At 45.3% G+C, this 22,623-nt stretch overlaps 2 protein-coding genes, 1 long non-coding RNA gene and 1 pseudogene across 3 annotated transcripts; 2 read left to right on the top strand and 2 right to left on the bottom strand.

The window, feature by feature from the left end:
- The first annotated feature begins 4,833 nt into the window (after positions 1-4,833).
- On the top strand, positions 4,834-6,900 carry LOC120663778 (annotated as a pseudogene).
- Positions 6,441-8,401, bottom strand: LOC120663779. The gene is made up of 3 exons (XM_039942684.1): positions 8,011-8,401; positions 7,744-7,826; positions 6,441-6,767 (listed from the first exon to the last, which is right to left on the bottom strand). The coding sequence occupies exons 1-3, from the start codon at positions 8,182-8,184 to the stop codon at positions 6,608-6,610; spliced, it is 417 nt and encodes a 138-aa protein (XP_039798618.1). The 5' UTR covers positions 8,185-8,401; the 3' UTR covers positions 6,441-6,607.
- Positions 8,402-10,562: 2,161 nt separating this feature from the next.
- On the top strand, positions 10,563-11,723 carry LOC120663780. The gene is made up of 2 exons (XR_005670620.1): positions 10,563-10,821; positions 10,958-11,723. It is a non-coding gene; the product is annotated as an uncharacterized LOC120663780 (long non-coding RNA).
- Positions 11,546-13,600, bottom strand: LOC120663777 (NADPH-dependent oxidoreductase 2-alkenal reductase-like). The gene is made up of 4 exons (XM_039942682.1): positions 13,065-13,600; positions 12,623-12,800; positions 12,232-12,481; positions 11,546-12,123 (listed from the first exon to the last, which is right to left on the bottom strand). The coding sequence occupies exons 1-4, from the start codon at positions 13,329-13,331 to the stop codon at positions 11,748-11,750; spliced, it is 1,071 nt and encodes a 356-aa protein (XP_039798616.1). The 5' UTR covers positions 13,332-13,600; the 3' UTR covers positions 11,546-11,747.
- Positions 13,601-22,623: the final 9,023 nt, after the last annotated feature.

Raw genomic sequence — 22,623 nt, 5'->3', positions numbered from 1 at the left:
ACTGCCAAAATGATCAAGATATAGCAAACCCATCATAATCTCATACTCGAAAAAACAGATAAAGGAAATATAAAATGGTTGTCAAATGAACATATCAACCCATAATCCCAAATTCTCACATCAATTCCACAAAACTACAAAAGAGCCCATCATGGAAACGTCACCAGCAATTCTAACCAGGGGTTGTATGTTCATTTCAGTAATGCTCAAATGGAACAAATCAATTCAGCGACACTTCAGCGAAACACGGCGACCTCATTCAGCGACGGTTCGATTTGCCTCTCCCCAAATCCAATGGTTGATCAATCATCACTGACGAAAATATTGAAATCACAAAACTAATCCTTGCTCTTAATATTGAAATCATAAACAAGGCACCACAAAAACTACCTAACAAGGCATTGGAAAATAGTATGCAGCTTTAGCAATTGGAGGCACTCTATCAAACGCACCACAAAACTGCCTAACAGAACGCAAAATAGGGGAAGGAGAGAGGATGGGTGGGGGGAGGAAGGGAATAGAGCGCCACCATGATTTGCCGATGGGAGGGAGTGGTGCCTTGCCGGAAGTAGCAGCAGTACTCGCTGACGCTGCCCTCATAGGGGAGGCAGCGCCTCCCCCGCGGCTGGACACCCTCGTTTGCCGGCGACCCACAACTTCATCCTTGGCGTCGTTGTCGTCGGAACCTGCACCCGCGGAGGTAGAGGAAGTAGTCGGCCTGGGGCCCCGCATCGCTAATGCCTTCGTCCCTCGACGCAAGCCGCCGATGCCGCCGCGGCCAGCACCAACCGGGGGCGGGGGCGGGGGGGGGGGGGGGGCTCCTCTCCAGCGCCGCTTGCGGATGTTCCCGCCATGGCGCCTCCGCCACTGCTCCGCGTGCGGGATCCACCCGCACCGCCCGCGCCTCGCCGATGTTCCAGCAGGGCAGCCTCACCTCGCCGCCGGCCCGCGCCCACCCACCACCGAGTAGAACTGCCGTGGAAGGTTTTGGAAACGAAAACCGCCGAGATTCACTTTTGGAAGGTGCGGGAGGGGAGGGGAGGTGTGTCCGGATGAGGAGGGGGGTGGGGGTGTGCGTAGTGGGCCGGTTTGGGCACGTCCTGCTGGGTTGGATGGTCGCGCGCTCGCACAGTAGCGCGACCAGTCGTCATATAGCTTTTCTCAAAAAAAAACTCTCCCTAATAGAATTTATGGGTCGGGGCGCACTGCTCGGCCCGCCTCTGCAGGCCAGCCACGCACGGCCCAGCAAACCGTGGGCAGGCGGGCAGACGGCCCACATGGCTTTGCGGGAGAGAGTTTTTTTTATTTTTATATTATTTTTTATTCGATTTATCAAAAATATATGTCGTTATATTTTTTTTGCAAAAATGTCACCCTGCCGCCGGTTCGTTTGGCGGTAAGGAGCTACCGCCGGATGAACTGGCGGTAAGATCCTTGGCCCACGGCCCATGGAACTTACCGCCGTTTCATCCGGCGGTAGCTCCTTACCGCCAAACGAACCGGCGGTAGGTGCTACCGCCGGGCTACAGCGTGGCTATAGCCGGCTGTAGCTGTCCTGTAGACGGCCAGCGCCCTACCGCCGTTTGAAACGGCGGTAGGTATTCCCACAATTTTTTTTATTTTATATGCTCTCACTGCTGTAATTAATTGTATAATTATTTTATAGACTGTCTGAACTGTAATTATTTTCTTTACATTTAGAGATATTTCAGAAAATAATAGAGATAGCCGAGGTTAGGGAAATATTTTTTAAAAAATTTATACAAATTAGATTTAACTCTAATAGTTTGTGAAAATATATTTTTATGAGATATTCATGAGTTTCAATTACGATTTCGATGTCTATCATCTTCTAAAATCTCGAGTTCACCACCTTCTTCATGAGATTTATGCATCGTCTCAGTTTCTTCCGATACTATATCTCCCTGGCCTTCATGATCCCCGCCCGCTTCAATTCTAAAACTAATCTTCTCGAATGCTTGAACAAAGAACACAAGCGGTAAGCCTCGGCTACTACTTATATTGACATAGTTCCTCCAGTTTTGCGTCCCTTCAAGCGGCAATAGCTCCCAAAATACTGGTTCCCTTCGACTGACCACTGCCATGACAGAGATCTCATGTTCATCTCGACTAAGGCTGAAAGCTTTATATAGCCAATTGGATATTGAAATTCAAGTCCTCTCTCTAGCTCGGGATACTTTTTTTTGTGATCGAGCTAAACTCTGACAAATCTATCCCTTCAGGACCATATCTAACTTCTCCTGACCCATAGAACACTTGAAAATATAAATCATCTGACATGTCTGCCAATATTTACGACAATAATTACTTACCCTTAGAATTTAATCAACGCTAATAAATAATTCTGCTATTTTTACATCTATCTTAATTGTTTCTCTACAATTTCTATTACTATTTACATCTATCTTAATTTCTATTACTATTACTGACATATATTCATAGGTTTTCTATGTAATATAATATCAATTAATAATATTTTTATGATATGTCTGTTTGGACTCATTAATATTTATATATGAAATTATATTCGTCTGTAAACTAATATTTTCAATTTCAAGTTCTACGATTTCATATTAAAAATAATTATACGTAAATCACTAATATTTATTAAAACTATTTCTACATCTAAAACTATATCTAAATCACTAATATTTGTAATACTAATCTACAAATTATTATTAGTAAAACTAAAAATAAAAATATACCTAACACACTAGTGGGCGCGCGAACCAAAGGGCGAGCGCGTGGCCAGGGGAGCGCCGGCCGGCCAAACCCCGGCGCGCGGGGGCCGGCCCTCACGAGCCGCGACGCGGGCGGCGGAGCGGACGGGCCGCGGGGCTGGCGGGCGGCGGCGCGCGAGAGCGGGCGGCGGCGCGCGAGAGCGAGCGGCGCTTGGCGGGCGGACGGCGGCGCGGGGAGTGAGCGGGCTGGCGGGCGGCGGTGGGCGGGATTAAGAGGGGGGCCATCCGGCGGTAAGTTACCGGCCCACGAAGGCCCATTGGCCTAGCATCTTACCGCCGGATGAACTGGCGATATGTTGTCAGGCGGTGGGCCAGAACCCTTACCGCCGGTTCATCCGGCGGTATCTCATTACCGCCAAATGAACCGGCGGCAGGGTTACATTTTTGCAAAAAAAAATTTGGATATATATTTTTGATAAATTGAAAAAAAAATAAAAAAAATTCTGCGGGAGAGCAGAAGAGGCCGGCTGTGACAGCCATCGAGCTCAGGCAGGTGGCAAGCCAGCCATCGTGGTCCAGGAGGAGTAAGCAGGCCAGCACGTGCTGGCCAGGCGCAGCAGCTGGACCAAGATAGAGCAGGGCTGCAGCTGCTTGCTGCTTGCTGCCATCTTGGTTTGCACTTTATTTTGACCTTGTTATTTATTTCCTGATTATATGCTTAGCTAGGTTTTTAGATTTATTTCTAATCTTTATCAATCTTTGCATGCTTTAGCTTTCTCTGATTGGGAACATATCTGGTGGAAACCAAAAATTTATTAGAAATTTATTATTTTTATATCTCACAAACGAAGTCGAGTTTGGACAAAATATTTTACAAAGTTGTGTATCACCATATCATCTACATGTGTGATTTTTTGGTGAATTTAGACAACTTTTTTTGCCGTAGTTTGCACGGATTTTCACGAAGGTTGTGGTTTCCACCCGATATGTTCTCTTGTTGATTAGCTCTTGTGGTTGATAATTTTTACTAGTCTTTACATATTTAACTAAGAGGTCTCTTCTATAGTGATTAATTTGGATTTTTTTTTGTGAGACTTTTGATCGGCTTGTTGGCTAAGCTTTGCTTCCACTTGATTTTGAAATGTGCTAATCTTTATTTAATTGCATGCTTAGTCAAGTGAAACTTTTGTGGTATCTTTTGCTCGAGTTGTTTGCTTTTTTGCTTGCTTCCGCGCTTTGTGTTCAACTTTTATCTAACCGTTGGTACGGTGAGCTTGATAATCGACTGGACATGTTCCGTTACTCTGGGACCAAATAAGGACATCCTTTGGTATTTACAGTGGTTGGGGAGCTGCATGGTTAATCATGGATGTCTGCACGGGCCTGCCACCGTTCCAGTCTCGTGATTCACGTGTGTTTATGCACGCGCAGATATCATTTTAGTAATTATATCCCCGGGCCCACAAGGCAATGAATAGCAAGAGTTTATCTTAATCATGAACTGCTCTACTTGTAGCATGCATTTAACTGAAATTATATTACAAGTAAGCTTTAATAATTTCAAAAACGGTAAGACTTTAGTAGTGTTAAAAACATATATATAGTTGATGAGCAACCAAAACATAGAAATATATGCATCTCCTTTTCATCTGAACAGTTATATAGTCGCTCCCTCCGTTTCGCAATATTTGTCTAGATGCGTGGCATGATACTTTAGAACCTAGGCCGGCATAGTATTTTTGGCAGAACCATGTCAAATTTACACTAATTGGATAGATCAATAACAGATCATCTAGACTTACATGTTCATTACAGTTCACTCATACTGATTTGTCAGGGGATCTTTTTTATGGGTCACTTTACTTATTTGCTTCAAGAACAAGCCTTGTTGTTGCCTTTGCCAAACTTGGATCCGGTACGGTACCCATATTTTCCAAGTCATTTGAATCGTTTTCCATGTAATATCCATATACCCATCATGATTTACTAAATTTCTTCATTGTACTTCAATGTTCTAAGAAGCTACTAGATCTTAGACCCTATTTGGATCCTTTTAATCTACAAAGACTATGTTACCCCTGCCTCCTATCTTGCTCTACTTATGTTACCCCTGCCCTCCCACTTGGCATTTCTTCTTCCCCTCTCTCGCCATCCCCTTCACTTCCCTCCATCCCAACCCAGCAGCCAAGCAACACACGTGAGCTCGCCCGCCCCACATCGCCAGACAAGAAGCGGGCGGAGGGATGGACCCAAAGCCACAGTGGGGCCACCGCGGAGGTGGGCCGCCCTCCTCTCGGCACTTGTCACCAGGGGCGGGCGCGTGGGTGCGCCGCGGCGATGTAGCATCGGCTCAGCCATCGCACTGCGCTCCTCGTCAAGTGAGGAGGCCTAAGATGCAGCGAGGAGGGAGACGCCCGCACCGCCCCGGGCTCCGGCGACCCCAACAATCCGTCGTGGGTGGTGCAAGACCGGTATAGCGATGACCGCAGCATCGTGGTGAGGAGGTTGTGAGCCGACGGGTGTCCCGTCTAGCTGTGGAGGGCGGCGATGCCGACAGCAGCAGGCCCGGCCGTGCCCGGGGCATTGGTCGGCAGGCTAGGAGGCTGCTGGATAACATCGTGACGACGGCGGGGAAATCAGAGGAGCGTGTGGGGTGGCGGCTAGGAAACTAGAGGAGCAAGGAGGGGGGCGAGGAAACCAGAAGGAGCGAGAACGAGAGGTTCACGACCGGATAGGGTTGGTGGGGAAGGGCAGATGGTGGAAAGTAGGACTTTTAGTCCATTTTAGCCATCCCTTAGGGACTAATGGACTAAAGGTTTTAGTCCCTCTTTTAGTTCTTGTGTTTGGCTCACTAGGGACTAAAAAAGGACTAAAAGGAGAGGACTAATCTAAAGAGGACCTTACTAGGTGATGGCCGTGACACACGTGTGTTGGAGTGCTTGTGTACGAGCTTGCATTGCCGTCACTATGGAGTTAAATGTACCAGCAGATGATTAAATGATGTGTTTGACTACTGCACGAGAGACAGCATGTCCCTCCAAGCATACTTCCACGTGATGCATGCACTCCTCTCTCTATAAATACCAGTATCCTGGCTTCAATTTCTCACACCAGAGCAGATACAGAATAAGCACTTAAGCAACGATCATCTCTCTAGCTCCCTGCACTGCATCTAGGCATCCAGCCATGGCCACCTTCCAAATCACCCCTGCGCTTGTGGAGCGCAACGAGCTCAAGTTCAGTGGCCTCTACCTGTACCACACGACCTCCGGCCCAAACTGTAACCAAGAGTCACTTGTAAGCAAGAACGGGTTGGGTTCGCTGGTTGGGAACAACTGGGAAGTACGCGACGGCCCTGATCCGAACGCCAAAGTCATCGCCCGCGCACAGGGCATGCATATGAACACCGGTGTCAACCAAATCTGGCAGAATTTCTTCTGTCGGGCCTTTGAGGATGGCAGGTAGGAGTATTTCATTCGTAGTATGAATTATTCATGAGAAGTCTTACATAGTCGCATTTGATTTGTACCAGTTACTTGGTGTTCTCTTACTATCATGTACGAATAATTGGTGTAGGTTCAAGGGTTCCACTTTTCAGGTGATGGGATTAGATGTCATCAGGGGTGAATGGGCTATTGTGGGGGGCAACAGGTGTCATTTACAAGAAGTTTCACAAGAAAACGACTGAAGGGGACATAGTGGAACTTACAATCCATGGATTTTGTCCCGTTCTCAAAGGGTCAAAGCAGGTAAGAACTAACATTGCTCAGTATTTTTTTTTTTGAAAGACCTGGAACATTGTCCGGCATTCATTAATAAGTAGAAAGACACTGCTCAGGATTTTCAGATCTCTCCATAACATCTTCTCACTGTTACTAGTTCCTACTCCCAATCTAATGCTATTTTTAACAAGAACATTTGCACATCTCGTAATATAATGCAGAACAACCACTGCTCGTGATCTGGTGGTGCCTGACGTCTCGTTGCATTGTGCCCCTGCATCTGTATGTACCGAGCAGATCTTTGCTCCTGCCGACCTGTGTGTTTGTGTTTGCTCGTGTCATCCTGTGTCAAGTAAAGATCTCGATCAGAGATTGTGTTCCTGGATCCATAATTGTGTTTTCCAATAGTCACATGTGCTTCTGTATCCGTTGTGAAATAAAGAACCCAATCAGAGAATGTGTTCTTGGATCCATAATTGTGTCTTTCACCATTTGCATGAATCACGGTTTCCTTAGGCAAAATCTTGTTTGTAATTCACTATTAATTGGTCACACACGGTGCTCATTTTCCTATTAACTACTGCACATATCACGCTCCGTGAATACCGAAAGTTTGTTTTGAGCCTTTATTGTAGTTCGGAACAGAGGAATTCAATCGGGATTTGGAAAATAATATTCTATCAAAAATCAAAGCAAAATATCCAATTTTAATTCTCAACTTTTGCCTCAGGTTAAAATTCATTCCTCAACTATGAAATTGAACAATTTCATCCTCAAACTTTCTATTTAAGCTCAATATCATCCCTAATCTTGTGTGGCATGCCATGTTGGTACACCTAGTCAACAATGGGTGATGTAAAAGTAAGTCAATAGATATAAATAGACTCTTTTTTTACCTCTAATTTTTCCTCACATTTGATGTCCCGCAAAAAATATGGTTCAACAAACAATCAGAATGTTCGAATAAACAAAACATGTAAATCTTTTATTCATAGATACAAGATCATCAATAACTTAATTTTAGCTATGTTAGTGAATTATGAGTTAGTATACCACTTGAGTCGAAACCGTTGTTGGAATTGGTAACATGTCCAGAACCTTACATACACTCTAGTGACTAAATTGAACCTAAATGAAAATTTTGAGAACTAAATTGGGCCATTTGATAGTTTAAGGATAAATTTGAGCCTTAGAGGAAAATTGAAGGATGAAATTAGCCATTTTACCGAAAATCAAGCAAGCCATAAGTTCCCGACGGGATTCTATATTTTTCAGGTTGGAGATAGGGGGGGGGGGGGTTCTAAAATCACAAACCAAACCTCTGCAATTCCTTATTGAGGTCCAGCCCGTCATTGTAGGTAAAAACTTCATCCAAGCCTAACTTGGTTCTCAGGAGTTTTACCTGAAGAGGCAGCATGCAAGCAATTTTTTCAGATAATGTACCGAATTTGTTTAAGATAATACACTGTGTTGCTCCTGTAATCAGTAGTAGATAAGGGAACAAGGTAGGAAATATTTAGACGTATGCACCCACCAGTTCACCCAAATATATATGAACTGATAAGAAAAAGTCTTCCCTTACAAACCTCATCAGAAGTCCAAAAACCAGCACTTCCTCTGCTTCGTCCGTGTTCGCTTGCCTCGCCGGAGAGGCGCCGCACCCGCACGTCCCGGCAGTCGTATAGGAGTGTGCGCGCGTCCGTGTCATGGAACTTGCCGTTCAGCAGAGGCTGGGTGCGAGGCGGGTCCGAACAGGACATGGGCGATCGGTGGCGGCGCGGACGCGCGGTCCTGCGGCCTTCTCGCCTCGCCACGGCGACGCAGCGCGCGGTGGCAAGGCAAGCGGCAGCGGCGCCGGGCAGCACCCACCCACCCTCGTCCGATCCCTGCCGCGACGAAGCGTGCGCGGCAATGGGAACGCGAGCCGTGCGCGGAGAAGCAAGCTGGCGCCCGCCGGCCGCCGCCGTCGTGGGGTGGCGGCCGCGCGCGCCGGCGTCTCCGCCCGCCCGGCCCTGCTAGGGGGTGGACGACTGGACGGGGTTTCGTTCACCGTCCGGGCTGGACGGTATTCCGGTTACCGCCCGGGCTTGAGTGATTCTTGGCCGTAGGATCGCATATGTGCGGCTTGGATCGGACCTCGCGAGCTGCTGGGGAGCGATGGTTTGGGCCGCGCTGAGGGAAGGCCCAGTTTCACGAGCCCATTACCTTTCTGAGGACCATAGCCTGGCGAAGGCCCAGTTTTTTTAGCCCATTACCTTTCTGAGGTACTGACTGCTCCGGCGCCGGCGCCCGTCGGCAGGGATGGCTGCTGTTCACGGCGGCTCCTGGAAGGCGATTGTGCGTGACCAACGCCAACGCGGTCTGTGCACGGCTGCTAGAGACGTCGGGAGGGAGACAAAGAAGCACGACGGCCGATCGAGCTCGCGGTAAGGGAGGTGGCTGCGGCGGCCGGCGCAACCCGGACGTGTACCTAGGGTGCTAGAGGACTTTAATTTTAGCTTACATAATCTAAGGGTCGGACTCTAATTTTATTTAATTTCAAGATAAAAATATTAAGAGCTAAGTTGCATTATGAAGAGAGTATTAGAGCTATGGTCCATCACCACCCCTACATGTACGCGCTCATCTTTTCTGTCATATTCTAGCATGGCATACCAGCAGTTCACAATATGCGTAGGTTGACATGCAGGCCTGTTAGCTGTTGATTATTTACAATGTGCGTAATCAAGATGCAGTGGGCGGAAGCTGCTGCGAAGGTGATTTACAGCTCCATTCCATGGAACTAATTCTTCCACTAGAAACTTGGCCACCTGGAAGCATATAGAGACAGTTGGGGCATGGCAGCCATACTGGATTCTTGCTTTCACAAGTTTGCCGCCGATACATTAATGCGATATCGTTCAGAATAGGATCTTTGATACTTTGACTCTTTTCATCGTGGCATCTCAAAGAGTCAAAGTTCACATCAACCACTTGCAGGAGGACCTATGCCAAGTCTAGGCGTCGGTATCTAATGTCAAACCTATATCTTCCATGAGTTCCATGAGGGCTCCTTGCTTTGGCAATTCGCCAATTCCGTGGGGGATAGCATCTATCCCATTTGAAAGCGACGTCCTCTGGAACGAACATAAAAGGGAAAACGGGGTATATATGCAAATCTTGCAGGCGCCACTTGTCAAAAAAGAATATTTCATTTTATCGAAAGAAGAAATTAGGTTTGCGCCTTTCAAAAAAAAAAAAAGGTTTGCCACTTCTATCAAGCTGCAAGTTCATATAATATTTTCGTACTCTGAGGTGGCAGATATCCATTTTTTTAGAGAGATTGCCCGTGCCTACAACCACCTGGTCTTTCCCTGGAGTTTCAAGAGATAATTAACACTTTTTTGCACAAGTACTCTAAACTTTTCTGATGTCCAATGCTAGCTCTTAAGTTCCTACATGTTCCCTGGTATATAAAGAACACAACAATGCAATAGACAGTAGTAGTAACAAACAAAAGGCACCTTGATTCTCCGCTTATCTTTACATAATGTGGAATAATACACATGATTAGGTCGCTTTCAATTTTATTCCAGAATTTAATGTTCAAAAGTAAAGAATTAGACTTGAATAATTAGTATCCTCATATTTGCTACAAACTTCTAACTTGAGCAATTAAGCAAGGGATGAGCATTCTTAGGTATGGAGTTGGTTCAGGCTGTTCATGATTAGATTTTCCTGCTGATGTTACTCAATTTTCATTCCAATTGAAGAACTTCTCGTGATTAGCCTCTAAGAGAGAGTCCAGAGAACTACCTCTTGTGAGTAATAATGTAATATAAGGATAACGGTCATACAAATTTGTAATGTGTATGCTTGTCTCAAAAGATCATTGATCTGAAAGCCCAAGCATTTCTGAAAAATATCAGAAAAGACAGGCGATTTTCAATCATGTAGCTACTGTGCACTGACATAATACAAACTTCCTAGTTATATATGTACTTATCCATTCAGAATTTCTTGAAAAGACTGATAGCCGAAGAATATATCCGATACAGAGGGAAAGGTCAGTGCTGTGTGATGCAAATCACAACATGGCAGCCCAGCATTACCTGATTTCTCCTCTTACCCACATTATAAATACCTGGCTCTTGCTTGCCTGAATGTCAAACCAACAAAGCTACTAGCCTATGGCATTGGCAAACAAGTGTTGATGAGGGAGGGAGGCCTTACATGGCGATGAAGAGCCTTATCTCCCTTAGCCAAGAATGACTTGCCTATCTCTACTATTTGGTCCATCTGGGAGCCTTCATATGATGGATGAAAGGTGGATGATGGCAAGCATTCTGGTTAAGCGAGTGATTCTCTTCCACCATGCTAGGCTAACCCTCTTTCTAATCCTCCGTCTGCACATCAAAGTTAGGTTATGTGATTTGGTTGGAACTTTTCTAGCTCTTCCATTGGTGACAAAAGCCATCCCCAATTCATTAGGTACGTTGCAGTAGATAACAGTACATTATCTGTGTAAATTGTTTGCTGTTTTTTTTCCTGCAGAAGACCTTCTCATCAGAACCAGCACTTCCAACAACATAGCAGCCAGTGAGCTTAGCAAGCTGCTCAACAATTTGACCAACGGCGCCTGCTGCCGCTGAATTGAAGACAGTCTCCTTTCTTAGCCTTGGCCACAACATAAAGTCCTACGTAAGCAGTAAGGCTGGCATACCTGAATGATGGTTGTGGTTGTAGCATACAGTTAGGGGGAAAAACAACTTTGCATTCTGTAACACTTGAGGATTTTGAATGAGGTTCGTTGTCTTCCCGGCCGGGGAAACAGATTATAGCGTCTATTTGGATCATTGGAGAAGCTTCTGAATGATTAAAGATGACATTCTGCTGGCGATGCGCAAGAGTGAGAACTGAAAATCAGCTCATCAAGAACACCTGTATAGTAAGAGAGGGGCATTTCGGAGTGTTTGATCTTTAAAAGAGACTCTGGTTTAGTGATGATGCAAGTGAGTTCCTCCCATCCGGTTCTTCCCCACACGAGATCGCCTACCTTGAAATCCGGCCGGATGCTACCACCTTGCTCACACCATAACCAGCTAGAACCTGATTTTTTTTTGGTCGAGTGAGACAACAAGATTATTCTAAGGTTTCATTTTGTAAAAAAAAATGTTGAACGGAAGAAGACAGCTTTGAAGCTGAACAGTGCACAATTCTTCTCCAGAACAATTACGTGTCGAATGTATCTTCGAGCAATGTATAATAATGTTTGGTGAAATGGGAAACCATCTGTCCATGCCTATGGCATGGTACGGCACCCAACGCACGTCTGATATCTCAACTACTCCCTTGCGACGGCGACCACCTGCTTGCCGACGTTGCGGCCGGCGAAGAGCCCCACGAGTGCTGCCGGCGCCGCCTCGATCCCCTCGGCGACGTCCTCCACGCAGACGACCTTGCCTTCCTTGAGGTACCGCGCCATCTCCTCCTCGAACCGGCTGTAGTCGCCGGCGTACTCGGACACCAGGAAGCCCTCCATGCGGATGTGCTTGCCGACGAGCTGGAAGAGGTCGACGCCGTCCGGCCGCTCCAGGTTGTACTGCGAGACCTGCCCGCACACGGCGATCCGGCCGCGGTGGCGCATGTTGCGCAGGACGGCGTCCAGCATCGCGCCGCCCACGTTCTCGAAGTAGACGTCGATGCCATGAGGTAAGCACCTTCAAGATGATCCAAGGAGTTTCATATATATGATTGATTCATCTTCATCATGAGCATACAAAAGAAACTGAAAACAAAAACTTTGTCGTTGGTTCGTCGATCGCAACCTCTTCAAGGCAGCGTTGAGGTCCAGCTCCTTCTTGTAATTGAAAGCGTCGTCGAAGCCAAACTTTGTTTTCAACAGATTGACCTTCTGATCAGAGCCGGCGCTGCCGACAACGTAGCAGCCTGTGAGCTTAGCAAGCTGCCCAACGATCTGACCGACGGCGCCTGCTGCCGCGGAGACGAAGACAGACTCACCTTTCTTGGCCTTGGCCACTTCAAAAAGTCCAGCATATGCAGTGAGGCCCGGCACACCTGAATTCATCGGGTTAGTTTTACAATTGCAAAAAAAAAAAGAGAGAAAGTTTTTTCAGTGAATCTTAGGATTTTGGGCATTAATCAGTGCTTGCTTTGAAATGTACAATTGGTTATTACTAACAACTTGTTGAAACTCACCAAGAACGCCGGTGTAATAGGAGAGTGGAAATTCTTGGTGATTTATCCTGTGGCAGAACACTGGATTGGGGATGAGGCTGTACTCTTCCCACCCGGTCACACCCCACAGAAGATCGCCGGGCTTGAAATCCGGGTGGCCGGATAGCACCACCTTGCACACGCTACAATTGTCGAGAACCTGCTGACAGCTCCATCCATGTCCATAGCATGTAGAAATAGAAACACTTCATCCTCAGAATTCAGACAGTAAAACTTCCAACGGAATTGATGAAGCAAAAAAAATCAGAAAAAAAAACTAAGTTGCATTGAGCATGCATGTTAGCACATAAACACACAATCTGCATACCCATGCATGCTCAAAGCATGTACACTACACAATCTATGAAAATAGCAGACAGGAAGAATAGTGGATTGTGATGTTGGCACACAACACAAAACAAACCTTCCCAGGGACGTAGTCGGGGACGAAGTTGCTGGTCTCGGAGTGCCTCGTCATGCGGGTGCGCATGTAGGGGTCGCACGAGAGGTACAGGTTCTTGACCAGGACGGCCGCCGACCCGGGCGGCACGGCCAGGCGCACGGCGCCGGCGACCACCTCCATGTCGTCCACCGTGGGGCACCCGTTCACGTAGCGCTTCAGGATCACCTGCCTGTTGGTCACCTCCTCCCCCTCCGCCTCAGCTACCACCGAAGCTGCCGCCGCCGCCATTGCTTGCTCTTCCCACTCCTCTCTGCTCTTCGCTCCTCTGCTCTATGTTTTTTTTTTCAAGATCCTTCACGATGTCTCTATGTGTGGTAGATACAGGGCAGCTCCAGGGTGCTGATAAATCGACCGTGAGCTCACCAAACCGATTTTTGCACAGTGTGAAAGTTCAGTGTCAGGGATACAAATCGACCTCCCAACTCGTTCGACACGAGGGAATAAAAAATTGGTCGGCCATTCTTCCCTCGTTGAAGGGGGAAGATACACGAAAAGAGCCGGTAGGCCGCCATGCCGGCCGGAACCATCCGGGTGCCGGGAGTCTCATTTTTTTTTCTATAGGTGGGTTCCATAAAATGATGTCTACTTTCTCCTTCATGAAATAAGTGGACCTCTAGAGTTTAGAAGCGAAGATCAATTGTAGTGCGAAATTACATATATACCATCAGTGCAACTTAGAAGAAGAGATAATAGAAAGGACAACTAGAGTTAGGTTGTTCCATTTATAGATATGCATTTATTTTGAGATAATTTTTGAACTCCAAAAGTACATTTATTTTGAGATGGAAAGAGTACATTAGAATTAGAGCTAGTGAATCATCCCTCTTTACCCCATTTTGTTCGGAATTGGACTTGTTTGTTACCTTAGGCCAATTTCAGTGGGAGTTTCATGGGCACAGTTACCTAGACTGAAACTAGGTAATTGTGCCAGATGAATTTCATGATGATAAAACTCTTCTCACATCTCATGAAACTATACCATTCTCTCTTCTTACCATATCAACAAAATTGATGATAACCCTCCATGAAACTCCCATTGAGACTAGCCTTAGAAAATCTTTCAGCTTAGACTAAGCTCCAACAGAGCACGCAAAGGGCAATCCAAACACAAAAAAAATCATGCACAGTGTTTTTGCCTATGAAACACACGCTTTAATAGACGACACAATCAACCAGAGGACCCATTTTGCGTCCGAGATGAGGTGGAATGCAAAGCATCACCTCTTTCTCTGCGATGCAATCTCTCGCGCACGTAGTGGTGGGCTCATAGAGGGGTCGGGGTGAGGCGTCTAGGACAGCAAGGTCCTGGGATGGGGCGCGGCTGGCGAGGCGGATCCATGACGGCCTGCGGACAACGAGTTGACGATGGTGAGGAGGTGAATCTATGATGGGGTGCGGTCGGCGAGGTGGTTCCGCGCACGTTAGGGAGCCGCCATCATTAGTGAGGACGGGTCGCGACTGGTGAGGCAGATCCGCATCAGGGAGCCGCTAGCGCGGCGGGCCGCAGCAACAAGCAAGCGGCACGGTGTGGGGATCTCGGGCGACACGGGGAGGAGCAAGCGGCGTTTGCGTCGGCTGTTGGAGAAGCGACTGTTTAAGTCCGTGATCCTTCCCTTTCACGCGACCCAAACATGCGAATGCCTCTCCTATTTGGATTCCGTTTTTTTGAACATATGGTTGTTTGGTTGGTAGCCACACGCTTCTATTCATCGTAGGTGCGATGGGAAGGAATCCCATCGCAAAAGCGCCGCCGTGCTCGTCCCATCTTGTTCCCCCGCCTCCTCCGCCTCCCGGGCTCCGGTGCCGCCCCCGGCACCTCCGCCGCCACCCTCCCTAACCTAGCTCAACGTCGCACGCCGCCGTCTTCTCCTCGCTCCCGCCGCCGGCACCGCCCACCGGCCATCCAGCTCCGCCAGGCCGCCGGCGCTCCCGCGCCACCGTGCCCTCCACCAGACAAACTGTCGCCACCGCCCGGCCGCCGCCCCCGACTCTCTCCTCTATGGCCGGCGACCATGGAGCCACCCCAACCCCAGCAACCCAGATCATAAGGCCGCCGCCGCCCTCCAACATCCCGGCCGCCGGCGACCTCGCCGGCAGCCGCTCCGCCCACCATCCACCCATTCCCGCACCCCACCCCCCTTTCCTATGTCTATAGAAAGAAGATGAACAGGTGAGGGGCTTCTGCGACGCGCCACGCAAATATCGCGCGCGTGATGAATAGATTTAGGGCTTTTCACCGCCCACAAAATACTGTAGCGCGACGAAAATACTCTGGCCGTGGCATTCAGTCGCTACCAACCAAAACATCATAAAGTCTTACCTACGTGCTGGTCGCTGGGCTGGTCGACTTCCGTGTCTCTCGGTTGTTTTTTATTTTGAATAAATAGCCTGGTGTGAAATAAGGATGAGTTGGCAGATCACAGTACAAACAGGAGCGGTGGGTTGCAGGTATGCTGTCCTCTAACTTGAGGCAGCCGTGTACTGTGAATCCGTGACAGGTGAGCAATACCTCTCGTGGCTGTACGAGCACAGCGATCGAGCACACAGTACTGCAAGTAGTAAGCAATATCAATAGCCTTTTTTTTAGTAGCAGGAAATAGCTAGTGGCCTTCTGTGCATTTTTCGTGTTTTATTAGGCATAAACTATTTTCCATCATTATCACTGCTTAAGACGAATGAGCTGCGCCAGCTCACCGCGGCGGGGAGCCCCAAGGATAAGCTGCTGCAAAGCATCGGCCACGAGGATAAACAGGTAAGGAGAAAGAGGATCTCCCTGGCCTAAACTATGATCACATTGGATCCAAGAAACAGGTTTATCGTTGAGCAGAAGCGTAAACTACGACCACATTGGCAAGGACTCAGGTTTACCGTTGAGCAGAACAGCCGACTGACTAGTAATAGCGAGTTTCTGAACCATTGCAGCTACAGAAGGGGGAACCCTTAGCAGCAAGTACAGCATCCAGAAAAGACCAATTGACCGTATCAAATGCTTTGTGGTAAATCTCACTTAATGACCATTGCTGAGACTTCTCATTTGTGGCGAGATTGGATTATGTCAGCAGCATAAACAAAATTCTCCGAGATACTACGATCTTTGAGGAACCCAGTTTGATCTGCATGAACCAAGAAGGGATAACAGGCTGTAAGCGTGAGGTGAGAGCTTTTGAGGCCTATGTTGGCTTATGTTGGCCTCCACCTCAAAAGTTCGGATGAGTGGCCTTTAGCCGTTGCTTGACCGGTTTGAAAAATACTTCGACGGTTGGCGTGGTAGCCTCCTGAATCATGGTGGGCGAGGGCGAGAGGTTATTGTACGCTCTGTTTTTTTTTTCAGCTTCTCAATTTATGCAATGTGCTCTATTCTGTTACCCAAAGGGGCCATTGATTTGGAGAATATATTGGGTGGAAACCACAACTTCGTGAAAATCTGTGCAAACCACGGTAAAAATATTGTCTAAATTCACCGAAAAAATCACACATGTAGACGATATGATGATACACAATCTTTTAAAATATCTTGTCCAAACTCGACTTCGTTTGTGAGATATAAAAATAATAAATTTCAATTAAGTCGAATTTGGACAAGATATTTTATAAAGTTGTGTATCATTATATCATCTATATGTGTGATTTTTTGGTGAATTTAGACAATATTTTTGCTGTGGTTTGCACGGGTTTTTATGAAATTGTGGTTTCCACCCGATATGTTCCCATTGATTTGATTGACGCTAAGCGCCGTGTGTTCCTTTGGACGGGTAAAACTTCTTGTTCTGGCTCAGCCTGCAAGGCACCTTGGGAACTTGTTTGGCTTCACACTGTAAAAAGTTTCTCCATGTACAATTTTTTTTAGAAATGAATCAAGAATCTAAAAAGTTTTTGAATATCTACTAAATTTTTATTCATGAAAAGTTCTTAGTTTCAATTTTTGTTTTATTTTTTGCACGTAAAGTTTGAAATTTACTTTTATTTTCACACGCCCACCTAAATTTTACATCCAATTTCCCACCTCCTCAAAAAAAATTATCATTTCTAAAAGAGAATTAATTCTTCTGGTTGGGCTGGGGACGCGGGGAGCTGGGGTCTAAGCGGTGGTAGGACTAATCTAGATTTCTCGAAGCGCACGTTGTTAATTTGCTAAAAAGAGAATCAATTGGTCCCGCACATTTGCTAAAAAGAGAAAGACAGATCTTGTCGGAATTTGACCGTACCGATCAAATCGAAGGGGCGACCGTAAATTAGAATGGACCCCTCAAGAGCCCATTAAAGCAGGCTTAGGTTTCATTTGTGGATTGGGCTAGGATTTAGCCCCGCTAAATGGGCCATTAACATATCGGCATCATTGGCGTTTTTTTTATTTTTTTATTTTTTAAAATTATTTTTTACAGAAATATATTTTCGGTTTTATAATTTACAGATTTATACCCCTACCGCCCGGCTGCGGGGCGGCCGGCCCCCTGCCGCCCTCCTGCCGGGCGGTAGGGACCTTAATATAAATAAAATTTATTTTTAATCGTATTTTGGCCTCTGGGGGGAGGCTGCCGCCCGGCAGCCGGGCGGCAGGTACCCGCCCGCCCGGTGGCGGGGTGGTAGGCCAGGCAGCCGCCCAGCAGGGGGCGGTTTACAGGATCGCACCACCAGCTTCCTGATATGAGTCCTTCTTCGTATCCACCACCAACAGGTACGTATGATGAATATGTACCCAAATATATGACTTATGAGACGATGATTAAGATATCTTAATTGCTACTGCATAGGGGCAACACATGATACCTTTGAGGCGAGCTTCGAAGACTGGAGTCGGTTATTTTCTACACCTAACCAGCAGGCCGAGCCTACCTTCCAGACACATGTGGCCACCGGACGTCCAGGTAGAGATGTAGGGTCTCCTGACCGACATACCTACCCTACAGACCACGTCCACGCCTAGCGTAAAAGAGGTCGACATGGCCGGAGTAGTTAGAAGGTGCTTCTAGTTGTTTCTGCATTTTTGTTATGGACATGTCATCATGTTATACTTATTTCGTTCTCATGCATCACATATTTCGTTCTCAGTTGTGTATGTGTATGAATTGCTAAGTTATACTTTTCATATTCATCTACTTTACTAACGGTTTTTATTTCTATCCAAAATATTTAAAACCACATCTAATGCCGCACTGCCGCACTGCAGGAGGGGCCAAAATGCGATTAAAAATAAATTTTATTTACATTAAGGTCCCTACCGCCCGACAGGAGGGCGGCAGGGGGTCGGCCGCCCCGCAGCCGGGCGGTAGGGGTATAAATCTGTAAATTATGAAACCAAAAATATATTTCTGTAAAAAATGATTTTGAAAAATATAAAAATAAAAAAACGCGGCATCCTTGATGATTTGCTGGGACCAAAGTATTTCATTAATTTCAGCCTGGTACTATATACCTCGTTGCAAGACTAACTAGAATAATGTGCTGGTACATATGGTCAATCATTTATAAAACTATTTTATTAAAAAAAAATGAGTTTGTTGTTTCAGTTCTTGTGATTCGAGTATTTTGAGTAGGTTTCATGTTCTGAGATGTATATTTGACTGTTCTCCGTATCTGTTTTCTCTATTCATGTTTGCCTCCATATTCAGGTGTCTGTATTTTCTTGGCAAAAACTGTACCATTCTTTTATGACGCGTGATGCATTATGCTTTCATTACTGGGACCAGAGAATGGCATTATGTCCTTTCATTTAAATTCCAAGGGGTTTTACATTTCAGAGAATGGCATTATGTCCTTTCATCCAATCATAATTCAAGATTTAGCACTGGATATGTCACAAAATGTTGTCCATGGAGAACATGACAGCAAGCTTGGTCACAAATCAGACAATAAATTTTGTTATCATTCTAAATGTATTGTATTGTTCTCTTTGGTTCTAACAATCGGAGTCTTGACGTTTTGTTGTTCTGCGTGCGGCTTGATATATCCATAGTAGATTTTTTTCATTGTTAAAGTTTTAACCACCATGAGTAACCTTTGAGAGTGAAGATTGGAAAGAAAATTCAAATATATGGGAATTTCTATCTGGGTGGCATAATTTGTCCTTGTGTAACGTCGAAGGGCAACTGCTAGTGGACCAAAGATTGTGGTTGATGAAAAACATACTGGTGGAGTTAATTTAAGCTTTGTTTATGCCAGCACTGGAGTTGTAAAGAAGGTTAGTATTTACCATACACGAGGTACTTTAAGAAAAAATATTCCATTGTAATAAAAGCAACGTATTCTCCATGCATCAATATTTTTTTTTCTGAAGAGCACATTATAAAGGGCTAAAGGCAGTAGCTCTTCAGTTCTCTCGAGAGGCTAACAGAATATCTTTCAATCAGTCCTGAACTTTTGCTCCATCATAATTAAGCTTACTTTTTACATTATTAGGGTTCATTTAAGTTACCCTTTTTCCATGTTTATGGTAAAGCTTGTGTTTCCATTTTCAACCTTGTGGTGCACCTACACCTGATAATCCATGATGACTTTTGTTCAGCTTGAAATTCATACTGAAAGCTCCTCAACTCGTGAAAAACATAAATCATTTTGCTTCAGGAACTACAAAATAAAAGGAGAATAAACAATGAATGTCGAAAGGTCAAGTTGATCCTAAAGATATAGATAACTCTAGAAAAAGATGTGTTGCAGTGAACCATATGCATCATAGTTTGACATGCAGGTCTGTTGACTATATCAGTACAATGTTCCGAATCAAGATGCTGCCGGTGGAAGCTGGGAAGGTTATTTACAGGTCCTTTTAATGGAATTATTCTTCCACTAGAAGAAACTTGGACAGTTGGCACTTGGAAGCAAATTGGATCCTTGCTTTGAAAAGTTTGTTGCGGATATATTATTGACATTTTGCCAGAATAAAATCTTTGATACTTTGACTCTTTTCATTCTGGCATCTCAAAGTTCACATCAACCAGTTGCAGGAGGCCACCAAGCCTAGGCAGGGATCTTACTGTCAAACATATCTAACTCGAGTTTATAGCTCCTTCCTTTGGCAATTCCATAGTTATTTGTAGCATTTGCCTCAGTTGAAAATGAAGTCCTCTGAAAGAACAAATAAAAAGGGAAATTGGGCTTATGTGCAAATCTTATAGGGGGGCAATTTTATTTTCAAAAGGGAAATTAGGTCTGTGAGTTTCTATCAAGCTGGAACGATGTGGCAAACATTCATTTCAGAAATTGTTTGTGCATAGAACCTCCTGGTCTTCCCATGAAATTTCCTAATAATTAACACTTTTTGGACATTTCCTCTGAATTTTATCTCAAATTCAACGCTTTTAGGTTCCTATACTACCCTTGCATTGAGAATTACACAAAAATACGAGGTTGAATTTTGTTCAAAAAAATGATCGCATGTAAAACATTGTCAAATAAGTAATAGTGCAGTACCATCTCATGTTTGCCTTCCTTTATCTGGAAATAAAGCCGCAACTTCTAGCTTTAGAAATTAAGGAATGAATAGCATTCTAAGACAACATCAACAACTAGAGAATATAAACCTAACAATTAAATGAGTCAGTCTCAGTCCTGGCGATGATGCCCAATTTTCATTTCGATGGGAAGAACTTTTTGTCATTAGCCTCTAAGAGTGGAGTTCAGAGAACTGGCTTTGTAAGTGATCTGGTGAATAAGGCTGGGGAATGGTCAGACAAAAATATGTAATATATCTACCATTCTCGAAAGACCATCTAAAAGTCCAAGCATTTTTGATAAAATATTGGTGAAAACATTTTGTAATCATGTGGCTAGTGTAATTGACATATTGCAAACCCCCTACATGCGTACTTATCCATTCAGAACTGGTTTGGCTAAGCTAGGATTTTGTTGAAAAGACTGCTTGACATAGAATATACTCCATACAGAGGGAAAGGTCAGTGCTATACCATGCAAATTGCAACAGGGGCAGCCCAGCACGCTACCTGGTCGGATCCCTCCTCCTGCCCACATTATAAATACTTGGTGCTGGCTTGTCTGAATGTCAAACTAAACAAGCAAGCTAGGTGCAGCAGGGTAAGCTAGTGATGATAAGGAGGGATGCCTTACATGGCGATGTAGAGCCTATCTCTCTTAGCCAAGAATGGCTTGCCTATCTCTACTATTTTGTTCATCAGGGAGTCCTCATGATGGATGAAATGTGGATTATGGCGGTCATTCTTGGCTAAGCGAGTGATTCTCTTCCACCATGCTAGGCTAGCCCTCTTTCTAATCCTCACTTTGATCCATTTTGCATGCCAAAGCTACACTATGTATTTGCTGGTACAAGTTAAGAGTCGGAATCATTTTCAAGGCCGGTTAAGTCTTAAGAAGCACGGTTTTTAACATTGAAGGTAAGAAAGGCAAGTAAAAGACTACGGTAATTGATTAGTGAAATGGGTCGATAGATTCCCTTTCTTTTTGCTGTTTGATACGTGCCCTAAGCACGGGCGAAGCTAGAACTGAATCGAGGGAGTGCTCTGTCCATGGTTATCCTACTAGCTCTCTAATTTATAAGGTGGAAATTTGATAATTAGCATTGAGTTTTTATTTCAGTGTGGGTGCCTGACAGGGCCGGCTCTAGGAGAGGGACAGTAGGTGCGACCGCGGGGGGCCCATGGTGCTAGGGGCCCCAAGATCATTTAGGTAATTAGTATATAGAAATTTTTATTTGGTATAATAATTATCAAATACCAGTTTATGTGGCCATATGTTACGGATCATGGCTCTATTGCACTCACAATCCAACCTGATCTTTATATATTTTTAGTTCAAAATTGAGTAAGATAAGAGTCTGTTCTTTTCGAGTCCGGTTCTTAAATTATCAAAGCTAATATTTGAGGTCTTTTACCACCTCTAACCATGACGTACAGCCGTAGAAAAATCTCCAGTTTGTAACCTAACCATTGGTGGAGCGCAGGCATGTTTCAAAGTTTCGTTTTCGTTTCCTGCCACCCCTGCGGCCCTAGCATTCTTCTCACGCACTCGCACTAGTTTGGGTTCTAGATGGAGAGGAGATGCTGATGCCGATGTGATTTTCTCCTTACTCAGCCTGACCGCCAACGGCAAGAACGGCAGACGCCCAACACGCACGCAATATAGTAAGCATTACATTTTTTTATTTGAGGTAATCATAATGCTTATTATTTCAATGGGTCCTTATCTACTTATACTCGCCCAAGGGCCCTTGAAATTATAGAGCCGGTCCTGGTGCTCGAGCATCCCCTGGAACCAACGTAGCTCCGCCCCTGGCCCTGAGGTGTTGGAGAATTTGAGGTTCTTAGGCACAATCATTGTTTGATAGGCCAAGACATCTAATAATGCAGATAGGATATGACATATATTGACAAATTAATCATTAAAATAATTGTTTGAAATAAGGATGAGATAATTGCCTGCTATATTAAAAAGAAGGGTGGCCGACAGGTGAAAATAATGATGAAATAATAACATTATAATGTATCTTTTAACATATCCAACACCATCTGGTAAAATTTTTACCGGAAGCTTCACATGTACATAGAGAAAA

Source organism: Panicum virgatum, chromosome 3N, assembly GCF_016808335.1.
Source record: "Panicum virgatum strain AP13 chromosome 3N, P.virgatum_v5, whole genome shotgun sequence".
NCBI lineage: Eukaryota > Viridiplantae > Streptophyta > Magnoliopsida > Poales > Poaceae > Panicum > Panicum virgatum.
This window is presented reverse-complemented; position numbering and strand designations above follow the sequence as displayed.

Bases quoted from the DNA above. Each gene is read 5' to 3' on its own strand.
- LOC120663779 (XM_039942684.1), bottom strand. From the start codon at position 8,184: ATGTCCTGTTCGGACCCGCCTCGCACCCAGCCTCTGCTGAACGGCAAG. The intron at 7,827-8,010 runs GTTTGTAAGGGA...CTGCCTCTTCAG, and splicing joins GTTTTTGGACTTCTGATGAG to GTAAAACTCCTGAGAACCAA. The intron at 6,768-7,743 runs GTTTGGTTTGTG...TACTTGACACAG, and splicing joins CTCAATAAGGAATTGCAGAG to GATGACACGAGCAAACACAA.
- LOC120663777 (XM_039942682.1), bottom strand. From the start codon at position 13,331: ATGGCGGCGGCGGCAGCTTCGGTGGTAGCTGAGGCGGAGGGGGAGGAG. The intron at 12,801-13,064 runs GTTTGTTTTGTG...AGCTGTCAGCAG, and splicing joins CCGACTACGTCCCTGGGAAG to GTTCTCGACAATTGTAGCGT. The intron at 12,482-12,622 runs GTGAGTTTCAAC...CGATGAATTCAG, and splicing joins CTATTACACCGGCGTTCTTG to GTGTGCCGGGCCTCACTGCA.